This window comes from Leptodactylus fuscus, chromosome 2, assembly GCF_031893055.1.
Source record: "Leptodactylus fuscus isolate aLepFus1 chromosome 2, aLepFus1.hap2, whole genome shotgun sequence".
Lineage (NCBI taxonomy): Eukaryota > Metazoa > Chordata > Amphibia > Anura > Leptodactylidae > Leptodactylus > Leptodactylus fuscus.
The window spans coordinates 105,939,484-105,961,641 of record NC_134266.1 but is presented as its reverse complement, the minus strand read 5'-3'; the positions used below and the strand labels follow the sequence as shown (position 1 = coordinate 105,961,641).

The window sequence follows — 22,158 nt, the reverse complement described above, 5'->3', positions numbered from 1 at the left end:
ATTCTTAATAAATAGTCTAATTTTCATCTTCCTTTTCCATCTATTTTAGGTCTGCTAAACTATGGGTTTCTTAGCCTACATTCACTTGAACCTTACTGGAAATTACAGTTCTGGAAGTTAAAGGGGCTCTATCATTGGGAAAAGTCATTTTTAACTAAGCACATACTTGCATAGCCTTTAGAAATGCTATTCTACAGTCATGGCCAAAAGTTTTGAGAATGACACAAATCTTCTATTTTCACATGATCTGCTGCCCTCTGGTTTTTATGTGTGTTTGTCAGATGTTTTTATCACATACAGAAATATAATTGCAATCATATTATGAGTAACCAAAACTTATATTGACAGTTAGAATGAGTTAATGTAGCAAGTCAATATTTGCAGTGTTGACCCTTCTTCTTCAGGACCTCTGCAATTCTCCCTGGCATGCTCTCAATCAACTTCTGGACCAAATCCTGATTGATAGCAGTCCATTCTTGCACAATCAATGCTTGTATTTTGTCAGAATTTGTACGTTTTTGTTTGTCCACCCGTCTCTTGATGATTGACCACAAGTTCTCAATGGGATTAAGATCTGGGGAGTTTCTAGGCCATAGACCCAAAATCTCTATGTTTTGTTCCCTGAGCCATTTAGTTATCACCTTTGCTTTATGGTAAGGTGCTCCATCATGCTGGGAAAGGCATTATTGATCACCAAACTGCTCTTGTACGGTTGGGAGAAGTTGATCTTGGAGGACATTCTGGTACCATTCTTTATTCATGGCTGTGTTTTTAGGCAAGACTGTGAGAGAGCCGATTCCCTTGGCTGAGAAGCAACCCCACACATGAATGGTTTCAGGATGCTTTACAGTTGGCATGAGACAAGACTGGTTGTAGCGCTCACCTCGTCTTCTCCGAATAAGCTGTTTTCCAGATGTCCCAAAGAATCAAAAAGGGGATTCATCAGAGAAAATGACTTTACCCCAGTCCTCAGCAGTCCACACCCTGTACCTTTTGCAGAATATCAGTCTGTCCCTGATGTTTTTTTCTGGAGAGAAGTGGCTTCTTTGCTGCCCTCCTTGAGACCAGGCCTTGCTCCAAGAGTCTCCGCCACACAGTGCTTACAGATGCACTCACACCTGCCTGCTGCCATTCCTGAGCAAGCTCTGCACTGCTGGTAGCCCGATCCAGCAGAAACACTTTTAAGAGACGGTCCTGGCGCTTGCTGGTCTTTCTTGGGCGCCCTGGAGCCTTTTTGCCAACAATGGAACCTCTCTCCTTGAAGTTCTTGATGATGCGATAGATTGTTGACTGAGGTGCAGTCTTTCTAGCTGCAATACTCTTCCCTGTTAGGCCATTTTTGTGCAGTGCAATGATGACTGCATATGTTTCTTTAGAGATAACCATGGTTAACAGAAGAGAAACAATGATGCCAAGCACCAGACTCTTTTTAAAGTGTCCAGTGGTGTCATACTTAATCATGAGATTGATCTACAGCCCTGTCCTCATCAACACCCACACCTGTGTGGAGCAATCACTGAAACGATGTTAGCTGGTCCTTTTAAGGCAGGGCTGCAATGATGTTGAAATGTGTTTTGGGGGATAAAGTTCATTTTCTAGGCAAATATTGACTTTGTAAGTAATTGCTGTTAAGCTGATCACTCTTTATAACATTCTGGAGTATATGCAAATTGCCATTAGAAAAACTGAAGCAGTAGACTGTAAAAATTAATATTTGTATCATTCTCAAAACTTTTGGCCATGACTGTACACGTACCTTTTGTATGTAAATCGCCTCAGTGGTTTTTGAATGAGCCCATTTGTATTCATATGCTAATTAGCCTCGTGTTGCACTCCAGAAGTCTCATCGTGCACCTTCTGTGCTATAATTTCCTATGCATGTGTACAGCACAAGCTGCTGCTGCCTTCCTGCTTCCTCTTTGCACACACAGATAGGTGAGAATAGCAGAGAGACAGTGCTGCTGTCTCTAGGGACTACCACTAACATAAGTAAAATGTGTCACCAAAAAAAAAAAAAAAATCTCAATCATTTATGTAAGTTACTGCAAAGTGACATATAAAGTGACATATCAGTTTTGAAAAATGAGGCTGTGTCCTTAAGGGGTTAAAGGTATCTTGGTTGTTTGCTGTTCCTTTGGGGCTGTGGAATTCTTCTGGAGGTGCAGTTGTGTAGGTGTGGAGAAAAAAAAAAAAAAAATTTTTTGAGCGCTTGTAAACAACTACAGGCATCTACCCCCCACACAGGTAATTTTTGGACTTTTTTTTTTTTTTTTTTTTAAACTTAAAAAGCATCGCAAACTTAAGTGCTGTGTGTTTTAAACCATTTAGACATACCTGGCCTGCACAAATTATAATGCCCTCTCAGTGGCCCCACATAGTGTAATGGCCCATCATGTATTAATTTGCCCACCAGCAGTCCCTCAGATGAGTTGAATTGTGGACATGCCACAATTTGGCGGTCCAAAGGGGACCCCAGCTTCTGCTATAGACCTCACTAGTGACCTGCCATCCCTTGATGCTGACGATGTTACAGGATACAGATGTAGTCAAAATGAACATGACCAAGTAAACAGTTGGTAATCATTTTTCTTTCCGTTTTTTTTTTTAAAGGAGCTATCATTGTCATATTGTCAAGTTAAGGATGGCTAAATCTGAAACTATTATATAAACTATGTATATATAGCATGCTGTACTTGTGACAGTTCACAAAGTTGATATTGGGCCAAATGCAATGTGTTGATGACAGGACACGTTATTTCCAATAATGATTATGATTTTTTTGAGCATAAGAGTTTACACCCCCCTAAAAGTGACTATAAAATATAGGTATGGCATTTCATAAAAAATATTTTTACCCAGCTTCATATTTTTTTATGATATATCAATCATCCAGCACAGAAGACTTGGTGCTGCCAAGCCACTAGAGGGTGCTGTTCTTCAATAGCGAATCATCATCAGCCAGGACTCAACATTAGGAGGCTAAAAGAACTAGACCATTACTTTTTGACAAACAGCTTTACTTTTGTAATAACTTTTACATGGATTCAACACAATTCATATATTTAACAAAAAAAACTTAAAAGGAATATTACCATGAACATAACCAGATCTAGATTTGTAGATAATTAAAAGTTAAACATTTTTGCAAGTATAAGTAGTTAAAAATTCTGCAGAGTTTTAAAGATTTTCTCTAATGTGGTGACATTTGTTGTCTTCATCAGTTGCCAATAGATACAACCATGAATACAAAGACTTTCTAAGGCCTACAACTAGTCAGGAACTCAGCCATGATTTTCTTTTTTATTTTAGCCTGCTTATCAGGCATGGACACTACATGTATTCGAAGAAATATCGGCAACAATAAAGAAATCAGGGCTGTTTTCTTTTTTTTTTCCTCAGAAAGGTCCTGCAACCGATCAAGATAACAAAACTGTGACCACAAAATATTTAGAGAAAATCTTTAAAACTGCAAAATGTTTAATTACTTATATTAGCAAAAATGTTTACATTTTAATTATCGACAAATGTAAAAATGGTTAATGTTTGTGGGAATACCCATTTAAGTTTTCCATAATTACAAAATATCAGTCAGCAAAATACAGTAGAGAAATATATTGTAATTAGGGCTGGGCGATTATGCCCCAAGTCAAAATCACAATTTACAGTGTTGGGCGGACCTCAGGAGATTCACCTCTCCTGGGCTCCCACATGACTCCCTGCTAACATCAGGGATTGCTGAGGACTGTGATTGGGTCTCAGTATCACATGATGTTGTGACGCCATATAACCGCTAAGGCCCAATCACATGCCTCAGGCATCCCTGACTGTTTGATCGCCTCTGATTATTATACGAACATTAGCTTTGTTTTGGACATGTTCAGTCTGAACAAAACTGCAAATATTGCAGTAACTGATGGGAACAGGTTGATGTTCGGTTTTAGTTGTTTCCCAATTGATAGCCCAGCACTAATTGCAATCTACAACCCATTATTGAGAAACAGAGACTACAGGAAAACAGGCAACACTCAAAAGGGGTATTCTCAGTTTGCATAAGATATAAATGTCTGCTTGGAGGTCAAGGATTCCAGAAGTAAGACCAGCACCTCTCTCCCCATGAAAGTGGCAGTTTGCTCCTGTGAAATCAGATAGTGGGGGCCATACTTGCTTGCAGGTACTATAATCAGAGCCACCGTGGGGCCATCTTCTTGAAAGATTCAATCCCATCCAATGAAAAGCCAAATCTGAAGTCTAAAGCACTGCTCACTTTGACGCTTCTGTGGTAATGTAGTAAAGTCTGACAAAGGGAATTTCAAGTGTCTTTGAGGCTACAAAAAGTACAGTTAAACCTTTAAGTAGTTGGTCACTTTCAGACCCATATTGAGAGACAAATTTTATTGTTTGTATAATAAAAAGTTGCATAATTTTTCAATATACTTTCTGTATCAATTTCTCACAATTTTCTACATCTCTGCTTGCTGTCATTCATTCTGCTTACTCTCAGTGGATAAAAAACAGTCTATGGTCATGTAATGGACACTCAGCTCTTTATAGTCACTGCATAGTAATTGGACAGCTGCCTGGTAATGAGCTGTGCCACTGTGTCTTCATCACATGACTATGGTCTGATTTTTATCGATTTGGAATAAGAGTAATCAATGAAAGCATTCAGATGGTCTAAAAAAAAACCATGAGGAATTGATACAGAAAGTATATTGGAACATTGTACAACTGTTCATTATACAAACAATAAGGGAGCCTTCACACAGGCTCATTCTGAATGTAAAACTCGTTCAGAATGAGCGCGTAAAAACCTGCTCCCATTGATTTCTATGGGTGCAGGCAAACGTGCGCTCCCCATTGAAATCAATAGGGGAAAAAAGCCTCCCATTCATTTCAATGAGGAGCGCTCGTATGCCAGCACCCATAAAAATGGGATCTGGTTTTTACATGCTCATTCTGAACAAGTTTTATGTTCAGAATGAGTGGAGTGTATACTCCATGTGAATATTGGTCTCTCATTATTGATCTGAAAGTGGCCAATTACTGGGCCATACATAATTTTAAAGTATATATCACATACACAAAATAACATCCAGATATAGCCACAGACAAAATGTGCTGAATGTTTGAATGAAACACATAATGATGGGATGTACTCTGTAAAAAATGTCTGCTCCTGTTATAAGGCACTTGTAAATGTACCATCTTGTAAGCCAGAAGCAAGAAAGGTCTATCCAACTGAAGAAAACATTGGAGGATTTGAGCAAGAATACCATTATCAAGTAAAAGTTTGGGCAATGGTGGTTAGTGAAATATCATACAGTAATGGAATATATTTATAATAATTATTCAACACTGCACCTTTATCACAAAATAGAATAGCTACGCTTTGGCATTATATATAACTCATTAGAAACAAAACAGTGTTAGGATTCATTCACGCTGCAGTATGTTTTATGCCAAAACTAGGATTGTAGAATAAAAGAAGAAGAGACTCTGGCACAAAACGGACAGTGCTTATATGGATTAAAGTATAAAGTGGGTAGAGCTGGATCAAAATAAAATTTTCAGAGCCAGTTTCCAATAAAAATAGTCAAGAAGCTGATGTCAATTTTTCAGTAACAAAGAGTGGACTAGTAATTTGAGGATTCACTCCAGAAAGACTAAAGCAGGGCACAAGATGTTTTAACTATTCAATATACATTTATTATGACATTTTTATTGTGAACCACTTGAAGGCTGAAATCCCACATTGCAGAAGCACAGCTTTTTTTTGTTGCAGATTTTTCAGCAGTTTTTTTTTTAGCCTAAGGGCTTGTTCACATCTGGTCTCCATTATACAGGTTTCTGTTTCCTGCCCGAAACTGGAAAGCATAAAACGCTCACCAGCACTCACAGCCGGAGTCTGACAGGTTTCCGTCTTCTGCCGGCAGAAGACGGAAACCTGAGTACGGAGACCAAACGCTGGTGTGAACTCAGCGCATCCCTTCAGCAGGAAGTAGAGAAGAAAAGACCAAGCCTCAGATTTGGTAACAATCTGGGAAATAAGGAACTGCGCTCCCCTTCTTAGTTTAGTAAAAACGGTTTTATTTATGGTAAACTCATACACAACGCTTTTCGGGTGTTTGCAGCCCAGCGGTTAAGAAACTATTGCACCTGAAGAAGGGCGTGGTTAGACGCCCGAAACGTGTTGTGTGTGAGTTTACCATAAATAAAACCGTTTTTACTAAACTAAGAAGGGGAGCGCAGTTCCTTATTTCCCAGATTGTTACCAAATCTGAGGCTTGGTCTTTTCTTCTCTGCATACGAACATCTTTTGAGGTGTTGGGATTACTGCTGCTGAACCCGTGGTGGACACTCCGGTTATACATGTGAATACAGAGTTGTGACTTTGATTCACAACCATTAAAGGTGAGCGTTCACCACTTATCAGGACATTTCCCATTCCAGAATTTACTACACTATGGTTGCTCGGTGTCGTTATTCCCTTTTGTTTTGAGCTTCAGCAGGAAGTAGAAGTCCTATGCATTTCCCATTCCTTTTGTAGCAACTCTTGCCTTGGATCAAAATATTGCAGCAAAATCTGCAAAAAAAAAAGACTTACCTGTAAAGTGGGACTTCAGCCTACGACTGCCTGTACATGGCTTTTTGTAGACTGTTAAGGTCCAATCTCCACACTTTTTGCAAGGTATTTGCTTTGTCTAAAAAAAAATTCCAGAAAGACTCTAGTGTTGCATGAATTTGTTTATGGCAGGTTTTGTTTACTGCATTTTTCTTATAACAAATGCCTGAAAGAAAGTGCCACAGGATCAGATCCCATTACATAGAAGCAGGAATTCTTCTCCTAAGGCCGGGTGCAGACGATCGTGCTGCAACTGGTCTGCCGTGAATTAAAAGCACAGGCTGCAGATGGGGATATTCCCTGTGCTGCCCGTACAAGCGCCGTGCTTATGCAACTCCTTTCATTAAATGAATAGGACAGGAATAAGACCTGTTCAATCTGATGCGTCCCAGACACGAAACTGTGAAAAGAATGGGTCAGTGTGCTTTCTGTGAAATACACAAATGGCACACTGACCCACACCACGGTTGTCTGCAAAGGGCCTTAGCGAAAGGTTTTAGCGTTTCCATCAAATGGCATCTGATTTCATTATAGATCCAAAGTAGATGGCGCTCACAGACAAAAATACAGCCATATAAATTCAGCTTAAGGTTCATTTCACACTTATGCTTTAGGAATATTTTCTCCTTTCTATTTATGTTCATGAAAAATCAAGGAGTCTCATTCTAGAGAGGGAAAAAAAAGAACTCTGAGGCCAGGGCTCCATGTACTGTAACACCGCAATTTGGTTGCAGCAGAAACACCGCAGCGTTTTAAGTACAGTACAGTAGATGGGATTTTGGATAATCTTATCGACAGTGCTGCGATTTTTAAAACTTAACATTTTTTGTAAATCGCTGCATGTGAATTATAGCTATTGAAACACTGGCTTTTCCATATAGCTATTACAGGAGGAGAAAGTCCGAAGAAGGAAAAGTTTCCTCCTGTCATTGGCCGTGAACAGTTCCTTGTGAATTTAGTATGAATGTAAAGCTGAGTGGCAACAACTTATTCTTTCTCATATCAAATGGTGTATGCTGACAACCATACTCCAATTATATATACATGCAAATTTCCACACAGAATTGTTAGATATGTACATAAAGACAATATGTTTTTTTTAAATAAAATATTAAGTAATAAAAGATTTTTAAATAAAGAACCACTGTAGGTCTCTGACAGGGGAGGATTCTGTGCTCTTCCAACCCGTGTTCAGACTTTCTTTATGCTGTCACATCCCTTAATGATGCCCTTTTGTATTGATGGTATCCACTTGTCCAGCCACGTACAACCTGTAACAGATTATATATTTTGAGGAAAATACATTTCAAAGCTTGATTCAATCTGTCTACAATTCTTATAGTTAACTTGTCTTCCTAACTGTGACTTTTACTGTTATTATTTCTCTTACACTCTAACCACACAAAGCTAAGGCTTGAACATGTGTAAAACAGACTAATCTTTATATAAAAAAAAAAAAAAAAAAACACCACATGCTTTATTTTTGCACAGATCACTGACAGCATATGAATAAGGAAGTCGATTGACTGAATAGGTTCTTAAGAGTTCACTAAGATACATCTGAGTGTACATCCAAGGGTAATCTATTCTCACGGATCTCTCATTCAATTCAGTCAATTGAGGGGTCCATGAAAACGGCTTGAGTAAAATATAGATTTCTCTTACCAGTAATCAGATTTTCCATAGCCTCCATAACAGCACTCAACAGGAGGATTCCCTGACTTCCACAGAACATGAAACAGCATGGGACCCAAGATAAAAGAGCCCCACTATACCCCAGTAAGGGCTAGTTCACACAGGGCAAAATGGTCAGGATTTTGATGCGAATCCACGTCAAAATCCTGCCGCCTCCCATTGAAATCAACGGGAGCCTTTCTTCAGGCGGATTCTGTGGCTGATTCAGCCATCCGCACCTCCCTCTGGACTAGGCCCATTCATTTGGGCCTAATCTGGAGCGGAAAGCTGCAACGGAATGGCATGTGAACTAGCCCTAATAAAGTAATACCAGACTGGGAAGCCATGACAGATCTAAACAAACAACTAAAAAAAGAAAACAGAACATAGGAAGGGAAAAAGAAAAAAAAAAACAACATCAACAAAAAAACTGTGCTGCTGTGGAGGGTATGGAAAATGGCACTCAACAGGCGTAATAACAGAATAGTTACATATCTAGGGCAGGACCATATATATATATATATATATATATATATATATATATATATATATATATATCAGAGTTGGAGAGGATATCCAGGTTATAATGACAGAAGAAAGTCTGAGGATTGGTTCACATTGCAGCTCAGCAGCTCTGATCTATAAACAGCGCAGTAGGCTTCGAGAAGCTCTAGGAGGGACCATGTCTCAAGCCTCATAGGCCAGGGAAATAGTCATCTTTATCCAACGAGCAATGATGGCTTTGCTGGCTCCATCGCCTTTCTTCATCATTCGAAACTGAATGAGACATTTTTCAGATTTCTTTAACTATTCTGATCCCTTTAAATAGGTTATAACACAATAATGGACATCAGACAATGAAAAGTCTTTTCTCAGTCAAAGGATTTGGACAAAAGGAAGGCAAGACCACTTCTTGTTGCTGATGAAACATCAGAGACTACCTTTGGTTAAAAGAAAAAAAAAAAAAAAAAGGAAGTCTGATGCTTAAGAACAATCCTATTGACCTAGATCAATAGATAAAGGAGGCTTACACAAGAAGCCTGCTGCTCCATTAGGAAATGCTTATAGAAAGATTCCTTATCAGCTAGTTTTTGATCCAGTTAGGCACTTAGTGCTGCTACATGGAATCTAAGAGTCCATTCACACGGAGAAATTTGGTGCGGATACGGACGCAAAACTTGCATCAGAATCTGTGCCTAAGCCTCACATTTATTTCAATGGGTTCCGTTTTCCACGCAGAACCCATTAAACTCAATAGGAAAAAAAAACCTTCCATTGATTTCAATGGGTTCTGCACGGAAAACGGAACCCATTGAAGTCAATGGGAGGCTTATTTTTGCTAGCGGATTCTGACACGAGTTTCACGTCTGGCACGGATTCTGACACGAAACTCGCATAGGAATTTGTTATTTTGTGTCTGTTTATTTTCTGCACATGCTCAGAAAGCATAAACCAAAAAAAAACAAAAACGGACCGTATAAAAAAAAAGGACACTAACTGATGCGGACACCAACTGATCCATTTTTTTAACTGATCCATTAAATGGATCAGTTTAAAAAAAAAAACAAACAGACAAATTAACATCAGTTACATCAGTTAGTGTCAGGTAATGTGTGTTATGATAGGTGTCCGTTTTTTTTTTCTTTTAAAAGGACACCTTTATAACGGAATTCAACGGTAGTGTGAACCCTGCCTAACATTGTAATCACTCATATGTGTAAAAGTAATGATATAACTAACATTTCATTCACTTCCAACAACTCCGTCAAGTGTGTTATTTTGTGTCAGTGAATGTATTTGTATCTTATGAAGATATTGCGTTTATCACCTTAACTTCACGACATTTGAATGGCGATTTCTATAATTCAGCAAAATGTTTTGATAATACTGACTCATTCACCTGCAAACCAGCTGATCAGCTGCTGCTATGGAGGAATTCTTTAACAAATCCAGCGACTCTTAAGAAAAGCACCACTCCAGACCTGCTCAGTGAGCCCTACAGTTATCTGGTAATACGCCCCTCAAAGCTCTTGGATCAAAAGATGGCTCATCCCTGACACTTCTGGTTTATGATAGCCTGCATTGCAGACAAATGAAATAATTACTTTTGTGTCTTGTCCTAGTAGTTCCTGTTCTGCTTCATGAATTTCTTCTGCAGGGTCATAGCTGTATAAGGGTAGTAGATGATGCCGAAGTCTGTCCACTCTAAACAAAATAAAACACAAACTTTTTTTTTATTTTTTTTATCACAAACATGGACAAAAAAAAAATAGATTACAGGTTGTGCAGAGGTTGATTTACAATCTAGAAAAATGAATACTACTCTTATTGGTAATGAGATTTCCTCAATCCCATAACAGCACCCACAAAGATAGGAAGATATGCCACCAAGGATACATAAAATCTTTCAGACCAACTTTTGTCATGAGTGTAGTTACCAAGCTTGAATCTAGGAGAACTGTTAATTACCTGGACCTCACATCCAGTAAATAGCGCAGAATAAGCTCTTTCTTGTTAATGCATACCCCAACAAGATGTATGGATGTACACAAACTTGGACATGCAGGACTTCGTGTCTGTGCGAAAAGAATGGTTTCACAGCAAAGAGGCTGCATAAGGACACCAGTGGGTTTGCTTTAAAAACCCATTGAAATAAATGGGTTTTTAAACTGACCGCCGGCAAGCCGTCCCCAAGCTGTTTTTCCTGGAATTTCAATGGAATTACAGCAGGCGAACAGTGGTGCAAGTGTTAACGCCCCATTAGTGCTAACCTCATAGCCAACTCTTCCATAATATGCATCTAGTCTGGAAAAAGAAATGAGCTTCCTACTGAGGAATTTATTATCCCCAAAAACCTCCTTACGTTGGGTTCACACCAGTGCCTGAACTCCGTTTTCAGGTTTCCGTCTTATCCTGTCATGACGAGTCCGGCCGTGAGCGCCTTATGTGCTCCGCGGCAAAAACAGTTTTGTTTTGTTTTTAAACCGGACACAGAGTACGGCATGTCCGACTCTGTGGCTGATTTTTAAAAAAAACGGTTTCGCTTGGAGCGCATAAAACGCTCACCGACGCACACGGCCGGAGACTTTTCTAGCCCATTCAAATGAATGGGCTTGAAACATGCCGGCAGTTTTCTGTCTCCTGCCCGTTTTGTGCAGGAAACGGAAACCTGCAGAACGGAGTACGGGCGCAGATATGAACCTGTGTCCATCGCATGACCATGGACTGATTTTTATCCACTAAAAGTAAACAATGAATGATAGCAGGCAGAGATTAGAAAACTGCACCATTGCCTCTCTGCCGTGTCACCAACCAGTGAGTCTGCGTTCGGGATCCAAATCCTATGCATGATCAGTTAGTTCTGCCATGTTGCTTTGGGACATTTTCTTGTGGCCAAACAGACGCTTGTGTAAGAGGCCACAGGAAAATAGCTGAAAAGACATACGCAGTTGGCTCTGCCTAAGGTGCCATGGCAGAGCCGACTGAGCATGTGCAGGATTTGGATCCTGAACGCAGAGTCGCCAGCTGATGATGCGGCAGAGAGGCGTCGGCAGAAGAAGACAGAGGCATCGCTGGTGAGTCTTTCGTGAGCATAGAATTGTAAAAGATAGAGAAACACCAAGCACACTTTATAGTGTAGACAGTCTATTCACCTTTTTAGATAATTGTAATGAATGTATCAGACCTGGTGGCCTCTCACCTGGTTTGCTTGTGAGCGCGTTCACAACTCCTTACTAAGGTGTATATGATACCAGGTATGGGGAGCAGCACGTCTCAAAGGCACCGGTTGTGTCAACCGGAGAAACAGCAGAGGAATAGGGCAGGACGGCGCTCACAGGTCCAATAGATTTTACTAATAAGAAGAAGTGCAATTCTTCTTATTAATAAAATCTATTGGACCTGTGAGCACCGTCCTGCCCTATTCCTCTTTCGTGAGCACGGGGACGGCCCCTGTGCTTACTGAGCACAGGGGGAATGCCCCCTGTACTTTCTGAAGACTCATTTGCATAAGGAATAAAACAGAAAATTCTCAGGAACGGTGGCGCAGATCTGAAAAAGGCTATTCCTACATGGTCTTTGTAGCTCCACCCACTTCTCTGCTGACTCCGCCCATTCTCAATCATTTTTCCATGTGCCCCACAAAGTAAAATCCTCCTACAATCACCCTTACATTATACCCCCCCCCCCTTCCCACATTATAACGTTTCCCTTCAAATGTCCCACAGTATTAAGTCCTTCTCCTGGTGCCCCAGTATAAACTAGCAGAAACTAGAGGGACCATTAAACTGGGGCAGCTGGAGGGAGACATGTCCCCCTCCAGCTACCCCCCATGGTTTAATATCCTCCTCCAGCTGCCCCAGTTTAATGTCACCCTCCATCTGCCCCCTAGTTTAATGTCCCTCCCCCCCATGTGTATTCAGTTTAACTGCCCCCCTACATCTGGCCCTAGTTCCCACCTCTTGCTCACACATGCTGTCTCTTCTCTCTCCATGCTCTCACATGCTGTCTCTTCTCTGTACAGCTGTCTCTTCTCTGTACAGCAGCCTCCATTGCCGGCAGCTTACAGAGAGCACACAGTCCCGTGTGGCTCTGCCCACTAACGAGTCATAGCCTATCCTGGTGATAGGCTGTGATGACATCATCACAGGTCCTCTCTCTATCATTCAGCAGCCCCCATTGCCAGCAGCCTGGTGACATCATCACAGGTCCTTGAAGAATCTTACAGTAGCTATGCGGGCCGCGTAGAAGCAGTCAGAGGGCCGGATGTGGCCCACGGGCCGCACATTGCCCAGGTCTGTCTTTGTAGATAAAGAGGTTCTAATGATAGAATCCCTTTAACTAAGGGTGGGTTCACATCTGCGCCAGAGTTTCTGTTGGAGGCCACTGATAATCAGCAGAGAAAAAAGACCTGCAAAGAGGACCTTTTTCTTTCCTGCTTTCTGTTTCCAACCACTGTGTAGCAGTCCGGTTCTCTGTCGTTGGGGGTCCCAGAACCTGGCGCTAGTATGAACCTAGTGTCAGTTTCCCAGATTTTTCCCTTACGATGTAATTAATATTTCCAATACAACAGTCTCTAAGCAGCCCATTCCTCCATATGACCTCCATATACCCCTACTATTTCTAAGCTTAACTTTGAGCCCAACATCTCAAAAAGAGGATTGTGTTTCACAAAATAAAACAGAGATCTTATAAACTTGTTTGTTTCAATTTTTGTAATTACCTTTTCCTCTTCTTTACATACATGATCTGTTAAGTGACAACAAAAAGAAGTACAGGGTTATCAACAAAGATATACAGAACGGATTTAAGAGTTGCATATTAGATATACAGTATATTTGTTCCCATGGCCACTACCATGTGAGAAAAAGGAACTACAAGATAGAAAGTAGGTCCTGCTGTTATTACAGGAAGGGAAGGTTGCTGAGGGTAGCTGCCTTTTGTAACAAGGGTAGAAGACCAGTTAAAGAGTTCAACAGAACTGCATTTAAACTTGCAGACAATTAGAAGGTAAACATTTTTGCAAAGATTAAATATATTAAGGATTAAAAAGTTTTCTCTAACCCTCTTAGCAGCGGCTTGTCTTGATAAGTTGCTGATATGACCATAAATGCAGGAACCTAGGACTGGCAGTTGTCAGATAGGCAGCCGTGATTTCCTTATTATGTCAAGGTTATCAGACAGGAAAAAGAAAAGAAAAGAAAACACACATGCGTGCGCGCGTACACATACGCACGCACACATACGCGCACGCACACGCACGCACGGAAATTATGGCTGCTGTTTTGAAAAGTACCTGACCATAGAATGTTCCTGCACTTATAGTCATATCCACTGGCAATCTATCAAGAAAAATATTTCACCTCTAAAATGGTTAGATAAGATCTTTAAAAAATCTTCAAAATATTTTTTTTTTCCAAAAATGCTTACCTTGTCTACAAATTTATATCTGTTGTGTTCATGGAAAATCCAAACTAAGGCTAAGGCCCATGAGCCAGAACTGCCGCACTAAAGCGCTGCGGGAACAACTGCAGTGTGAACACATTGCGGTTCTTCCCACAGCACTTTGAACAGAAAGTTCACAGAGATTTCTTCCACGGACTCTCTGTTACAACTATATCTATGGGAAAGCCGCTGGCGTTTCCGTAGATATAATTGACATGCTGCGATTTTCAAGCTGCAAAAGTTTTGGAAATGCTGTGATTTTTTCTGCAAAGTGGGCATGGGATTCGCATGAATTCCATCCACTTTCCAAGTACTGTAAAATGCAGTGGCATTTCCGATTGGAAAGTGCAAAGTAGTATGAAGATCATACTTTTCTTTTCAAAAATACATTCATTAGACATTCCCCAAACTGATATAAATAAAAGTACATCTGATCTCGGCTTACGTAGCCTCATGTACAAAAATATAAATATGTTACAGGTCATGGAATATTGCAGCTCCAGAAATGTTTTTCTTTTTTAAGGAGTTAAAAAACATACCAAAACTATATTAACTTGGTATTGTCGCATTTGTTCCAACCCACAGAATTCAGGTACATGTCAATTTGGCTGCAAAATTAATGCAGTAAAAAACTGAGCCCGTAAGAAAGCTCAAACACAGTTTTTTAATTCCACCCCATTCTGGAATTTTTCTTCTAGTTTCCCAGTACATTGTACAGAATATTAAATGGTACCACTGTGAAATACAATTTTTCCTACAAAAATTAAGTCCTCATTCAACTCAAACAAAAACATTAAAAAATTATGGATTTTTAGAAGGCAAAGAATAAAAACAAAACAAAACAAAACTGAAGAATGGTTGCAGAAGGGAAGGGATTAAAAAGTAGCTTTTTTGACTATTAGAGAATTAGTAAAACCTCAAATAACATGTTAACCCAGACTCGCATTTACTGCACTTCCCTCTCCCCTTTTTCTGGTGTAATATGAAGAAACTGCTCCTTAACCAGCATCCCTACAGCTATCACTATAGTCTAGAAGGCATCAAATACTCACCACAGCCACGATGACACCAATCACAGTAATAAGGAAGAAAGGTACCAAAACAATTCCTCCCATAGAATCAGCATCCATATTACTAGGCCCAGGATCCGTAGAGTTACTCATGGCGGCAGTGAGGAGAGCATGAGGATGACAAGGAGCCGCAGACAAAACTGTAGTATGAATAGAAGGAGAAAAAAGAATTAGCAAGAAGGACATGGTAAATGAAAGGAATGGGGTGATGTACAGAAACTATTGCACACTATGATACCAAAAAAAAAAAAAATACTGTCCATAAAATTCAAGTAAAATTTGTTTTAGATCTATTTAACAATACAAGCAAAACAAAAAAAAACTGTTGCTATTATTTTGCAGCAAAGGAAAACTATGCAAGACAAAAATACATCTAAGGCGGGGTTCACATCTGGGTATTGTCAGAAAGTCAAAAATCGGAGGAATTTTTTCTCGCCCGCTTTCAACTTGAAAATGCTGTACACCCTGAAAATCATATTAGAGGTAGCGTATTCGAATGATGAAGAGCACAGTGCAAATGAACTTAGCGTCACATTGATTAATTTCCATATATGTACAGTGTAATACTATCTCCAGTCTTCAAAAAAAGTATATATTCAAGCCACAATGAATATAACTGCAAACAACATCTCTATCATTTACTTTTCATATTGGTGTTGGACAGTTTTTTTCCCCTTAATGTTCAAAAAGGCTTGTACATTGGGGCAAGAAGTAAATGGAAAGGGCAAATGTCTATATGAACACGTCCCAAAATTGACTTCTATGGGAGTTAGCTCTGTAGGTGTGACTGTCTAGGACTCCTGGACCCCATACGATTCAGTTGTTCCAGCTGCCTCTGGGAGCCGGTGTATACAGAACAGCCCTCAATTAATGGTCAGAAACCAGAGCCAGGAAATCATAGCTCAAAACCACAGTAAAAAACAGCAGTTGTTTTTTTTTGCAGGTGGGCCCACTATGGGATGCCCTCTGCAGGTAGTGCACACAACACATATGAGCTAACATTAAAGGGTTTCCCATCCCAAACATCTATAGCATATTCACAGGATAAGCCATACATTTCTTACAGATGCAGGTAACATCTACCTTAAGAACTAGGGTCAGGGACCCCCATATCCTGCAGTCACTGTGGGAAAAAAAAAAGAAACGAGGTGGCCATTCAACATATCAACCATGGACAGCAAACAACACTAAAATTAGCAGGATCGTAGGGTTTCTGCAGTGTGTGGCCTCAATCTCAAAGTGGATTTCAATGATCACAAGTGGGTTTTCTAACCCAATTCATATGCATTGTACTTTATTCATAATACAGATGTAGTTGTGCAGATCACTGGGCCTAAACAGATAGGGAAGAGAGCAATAGCCTCCCTTCCCCATCTGTGTACAGTGGTGTGGTGGTTGTGTAAGCCATAGAAGAAGGGAGGCTCTGTGTTAGCATTTTATGACAATGGTCAAAGTGCAGGGAGAAATGCAGGAAGGCATAGACATTGTATTAATCTCTGGTTTACTACAGGTCGCAGATATTACATTGGCCTTCTGTAAAACAACTGACCCTTGTGTTGCAATGAGAATTGTTATTACAGCCACGAACCCCCCTCCCCCCATTCCACAACACTCCCTGCACTTTGTGTCACTGGTGTGAGAAAGACCATTACAAATGTCAGTCACTGTCATGTGCTTCATGGGACTTCCCGGAAGGCGTTATATAATCCTATTCATTCTTGTACAGGTCCCTTGTTAGGACAAGATAATATTCCCATCAGGCTCCACAGCAGAGGTTTATGTAGACAGTACACACAGCGAATAATAACAATGGAAACAAGCGGACACACACTGTGTACATGCACGACCAGGTCACAAGAGTTCATGATCTGAGGAAAGGGAAGCGGCGACAGAAAACAAGAAAGGAATATCACTGACAAAGGTCAGAACCCCGGAACAGAGGGCGCCCATCAGTCCGCAGACAAAGCCAGACACAGACATGATGGAGGACACGGCCAGGGTGACAAGACACAAAGCGGCAGCCACAGCAACCTCACCCACACTCTCAGCTCTCCTCTCAGCCCCGTCTCTCTACCCGGAAGACTAGCTCACAGACTGTAGCCAATCAGCGCACGGAGGCGGGGCTTATGGTCTAAGCTTGGCGCTGGGAGGAGGGGCCTTGTATCTATTAGGACTCTGAGCTGATGGAGTATTCGGCCCAAGCTCGAGAGCAATGAATAGGGGCAATATAAGTGTGTGGGAACCGAGGAATGGCTCCTCCTGTCTATTGACGGAAGTGAACAAGAGCCTAGGCTACAGCCGCTTTATTACTGCCATGGATAAGAGGGTGGAGGGTGTATTCCCGTATAGCCAGAAACTGTGTCTGTACCACAAATGAGTAAGATATTACTAGCAGTGTAATATATGAAGTAGAATGGGGCAAATGCAGGTTTTATGAGGCTCTTGCTCCTAATATGTTTGAGAAACTGAGCCAAAGCCTCAGAGTGGCTACAGTGGAGCTCACAATTTTTTTTCTGCTATTGGGGGAGGTTGGGGGCTGTTGGCCATTTTTGTAATATACTGTAAAACACTTAAAGGGGTTGTCCCATCACAAGGATCCTATCTATACTGCTTGTTAATGTGGATGTAAGACTTTTCCTAAATACATTGCTTCAGCAAAACTGCTTTGTTTGTCCACTACCTTACTTTATTCATTTCTCTGTTGTCACAGCCCTTGACTTATCTGGTCAAAAGTCAAGTGATGTATCTGCTGCTCTGAGGGAGGAGGGGCTAAGTGCACGTGAGGGGGGGGGGGGCACCAATACAGACCCGGCATCCGCTGTAATAGAGAGGCGGATGCCAGGAAGTGTAGACGCCGCCACATGTGCCTGCAACATCGCTACGCTCCTGCCCTGCATGAAGCCAGCAGCAGCAGGAGCGATGCTGCTATTCCAGAGGGGGGGGGGGGGGCGGAGGAGCGGAATAGCAGCATCGCTCCTGCCGCTGCTGGCTTCATGCAGGGCAGGAGCGTAGCGATGTTGCAGGCACATGTGGCGGCGTCTACACTTCCTGGCATCCGCCTCTCTATTACAGCGGATGCCGGGTCTGTATTGCATTGTGAAGGCTGTACGTCTGATGCCTAGCTGCATTGGGAGCGCACACGCAGGGCCAGCTGCATAGAAGCGACGACTTCTCGCTGCTGGCTTTGCATATGTAACCCCGCCCACCAATGATGCAACAAAGAAGAATTTACAGCAGCGAAGACTGGTGAGTATGCGACGTGGGAATACCCCTTTAATCGCTGTACCCGGAGGCTTTAGGGAGCTGCAGGTGCAATGTGAGTGACATCACCACATCGCTCCTTCAACTCCCAGAGCACACAGGGGAGGAATGGTGAAGTAGGGAGCATATGGCTCTATCTGCTTCACCTTTGTATTCAACTCATCTGCATCCGGAGGACAAACCTCCAGGCGACTGAGATATTGGGCAGGACCCGGAATCCAGGACTGTCTCACTGAATCCAGGACTGATGTGGGTATGTATAATCAATAGAATAGAATCTGAGATATCACTAGTTAAAATACAGTTGGGAATTGAACTTAAAGGGGCTCTATCATTGGGAAAAGTCACTTTTAACTAATCACATCCTTGCATAGCCTTTAGAAAGTCTATTCCACACTTACCTTTAGTATGTAAATTGCCTCAGTGGTTTTTGAATAAGTCCGTTTTTATTCATATGCTAATTAGACTCTTGGTGCACCATTGTGCACTCCTCTTTGCTATTTTTTCCTATGGGTGTATACAGCACAGGCTGCTGCTGATAATGACTTTCTGTTTGCACACACAAGAGAGAATAGCAGAGACGAGTGCTGCTAGGAACTTCCTGTGCTGGCTGGAGCTAATTAGCATATGAATAAAAACGAACTTATTCAAAAACTACTGAGGTAATTTACATACTAAAAGTAGGTGTGGAATAGCCTTTCTAAAGGCTAAGTAAGGATGTGATTAGTTAAAAACGACTTTTCTCAATGATAGAGCCCCTTTAAAGGGGTTTTCTGGGTAGAATTTATTTTATTATAAAGGTCTGAGAGTGCTAGTAATGGGTTAAGAAGTACACCCATATACCTTTAGCAGTAATTAAAGTGATTTTTGGGTGTCTGGTTGCTGTGCGGACTTCCTGTGAAGCCGCTGCACTAACTCCCTCTCACTCAGCACCCCCTACTCTCTCGCTCCTACACTCCTCCTCCCTGTCTCTCATTAGAATAGCAATCCTACCCGTTAATAACCCCTCCCACCCTCACATGTCTCTCTTTAGAATAGTGATCCTGTCCATTACTAGCCCCGCCCACCCACTCTTCTGTCTCCCTGGCTAAGCTGTTCCGTCCCCTACCAGAAGACAGGAAGAGGGGGAGGAGCCATTCCCTGGACACAGGAAGGCTGATAAGTATTGCAGGGAATAGAGGAGGGGGAAGAGTAACAGTAACGTTCTGTTTTGGAAGAAGTGAAACAGAATGTTACCAGATTGAAAGTGTCCCTGGGGTGGTCACATGGCCACTCCAGGGATATGGGTAATTATAGAATTTTTTATAAATTGAAGTAAATTAGAAGTTAGGGGGGGGAAGGGAGTTTAGTTTAAGGATTAATTTTTAGTTAATCCTGGACAACCCCTTTAATATGTAATCTATTATATAATATATTATCCTACTAATATTATAAATGTAAAAGTTTGTGTGTTTGGATGTTTGTGTGTCAATCACGCAAAAATGGTTGAACGGATTTGGATGAAATTCAACACATAGATTGTAACATCGATTAAAAAATCTAGGCTACTTTTTATCCCTTTAAATGATATGGCTTCACGACTGTTATGAATTTTTCTTCACATGCTATATTACACTGCTCTTATCTCTGCTTCTGAGAATGCCAGGGCTGCTATCTCTCTGTGTAAATACACGCTAACCCTCTGTGGTTTGTGTTCATTCATTTGCATATTATCTGATCTGCTCCAGGCACTGCTGAAAAACTGACATGGCCAAACACCTTTAATCCAAATTGGCAGTTTGCCAATTTTCAACATGCCTGGAAAAGGAAAATCTAATTTATCGAAAAACAACAAGAGTTATGAAGGTAGCCAGAAGTCACAGAGTTCTCCTCAATCGAAGCTGAGGGGAATCATCGACGCCAACAATACGCTCATTATATGGCATCCCAGCTATCTGCTGAGATGCCGGAACAATCACAGGCACAGTGCAAGAAACAAGTTCAGCGGCAGGCCAGCTTGAAAGTTGCCAAAACGCCGGAGCATGCGGATCATCAACGCCAACAACGCGCTCATTATGTGGCATCCCAGCGAGCTGCTGAGATGCCGGAACAATCACAGGCACGGTGTGAGGAACAAGGTCAGCAACAGAACAGCTTGAGAGCTGCCAAAATGCCGGAGCTGGTAAACCATTGATGGCAGCAATTTCCTGAATATAGGCGGATCATCGACACCAACAACCCGCAGATGAAGTCGCGGGCAGAAGCTAGTACATATATTACGTAATATATATATACATGTAACATATAATATGATATATTATATATTTATTAATATATTAATAGTAATATGTAGCAGCTCATGCTGCATATAAAATAACATTTCTGTGCTTTTCTTTACTGAAATCTCTAATTATTTTACAGCTACTATTTCAATCTTGACAGCATTAGAGATGAGCTAGTAGTGAAATATTCGATATTCGTTTAGAGTAGACCAGGGGTCGGCAACCCCTGGCACGCGTGCCAAGACTGGCACGCAAGGCATATTTTGCTGGCACGGTAGCCAGCCTGCAACTTTCATACACTAAATTGAGAGAGAGCGTCCTTTCAGTGCTCTGGTAGAGCTGTGGTGTAGGACACGCCCCCTTCTCTCACTGCCCACCAATCAGAGGTGAGCCTCTCACTGCACAGGATAAGGGCTCCCTGGACCTGCTGTTACACGTGAGGAGGAGCTCCTGCCGTCTGCAGCCCTGAGGAGGAGAGGAAGCTGAGCAAAGTAAAAGCAAACACAACACCAGGTACGTGTGTGTTACTAACAATTCTTATTACTGTCAGGCATTTGGGGTTATTACTTTAGTTTTAGTAACTCCATGTGCCTCACATTAATAGCAGTTATCCCCATCATGTCCCTCACATTAACCCCTGTGTGGCTCACATAAGGGTTACTGAGGTGTGAGACATATGGGGGTACTAATAAAGGACCTATATAATGAAGATATTCACTTATTACCTCCATATGTCTCACATATCAGTGTCCCTTATGTAAAGCACACAGGGGGTTAATGTGAGTGACATGATGGGGTTAACTGCTATTAATATGAGGCACATTGAGTTGTAACCTGCAATGCACATGACCAGACTCTTTATCTACAACTGTGGATACAGTACAGACCTATATATTTCAATTGACCCATATATACAGCCATTCTTTTTGTGGCTGTGTATCTGGGCCAAATTGAAGAGCTGAAAACTATTGAGCAGGTCCTATATCTGTCCTATACATCCCCTATATCTGTCCTATACATACCCTATATCTGTCCTATACATCCCCTATATCTGTCCTATACATCCCCTATATCTTTCCTATACATACCCTATATCTGTCTGCATTTGCAGCCCTGTCAATTCATTTTTAATGTATAGGTCAGTGAAAATCACATGCATGCCACTTGTATGCAGGAGGTGTAAGGCTGAGGCCCCACATTGCAGAAACGCAGCATTTTTGATGCAGTTTATTTCAACCAAAGCTAAAAATGACTACAGAAGGAATGAGAAATGTATAGGAAACTTCTTATACGTCTCCCTTCTGCTCAATACACTCCTGGCTTAGGC

At 41.3% G+C, this 22,158-nt stretch overlaps 1 protein-coding gene across 3 annotated transcripts; it reads right to left on the bottom strand.

Moving 5' to 3' along the window:
• Positions 1-3,000: 3,000 nt before the first annotated feature.
• Positions 3,001-17,396, bottom strand: SMIM29 (small integral membrane protein 29). 3 transcript variants are annotated; one of them, XM_075264233.1, is made up of 5 exons: positions 17,350-17,396; positions 15,292-15,449; positions 13,518-13,543; positions 10,402-10,501; positions 3,001-7,893 (listed from the first exon to the last, which is right to left on the bottom strand). In XM_075264233.1, exons 2-5 carry the CDS (start codon positions 15,400-15,402, stop codon positions 7,825-7,827), a joined length of 306 nt encoding a protein of 101 aa, XP_075120334.1. In that variant the 5' UTR covers positions 15,403-15,449; positions 17,350-17,396; the 3' UTR covers positions 3,001-7,824. The 3 variants fall into 3 exon arrangements, with proteins under 3 accessions (XP_075120334.1, XP_075120332.1, XP_075120335.1); XM_075264231.1 differs by having other exon boundaries at positions 17,346-17,394; XM_075264234.1 differs by lacking the exon at positions 17,350-17,396 and adding an exon at positions 16,393-16,433.
• Between the last annotated feature and the right edge of the window lie 4,762 nt (positions 17,397-22,158).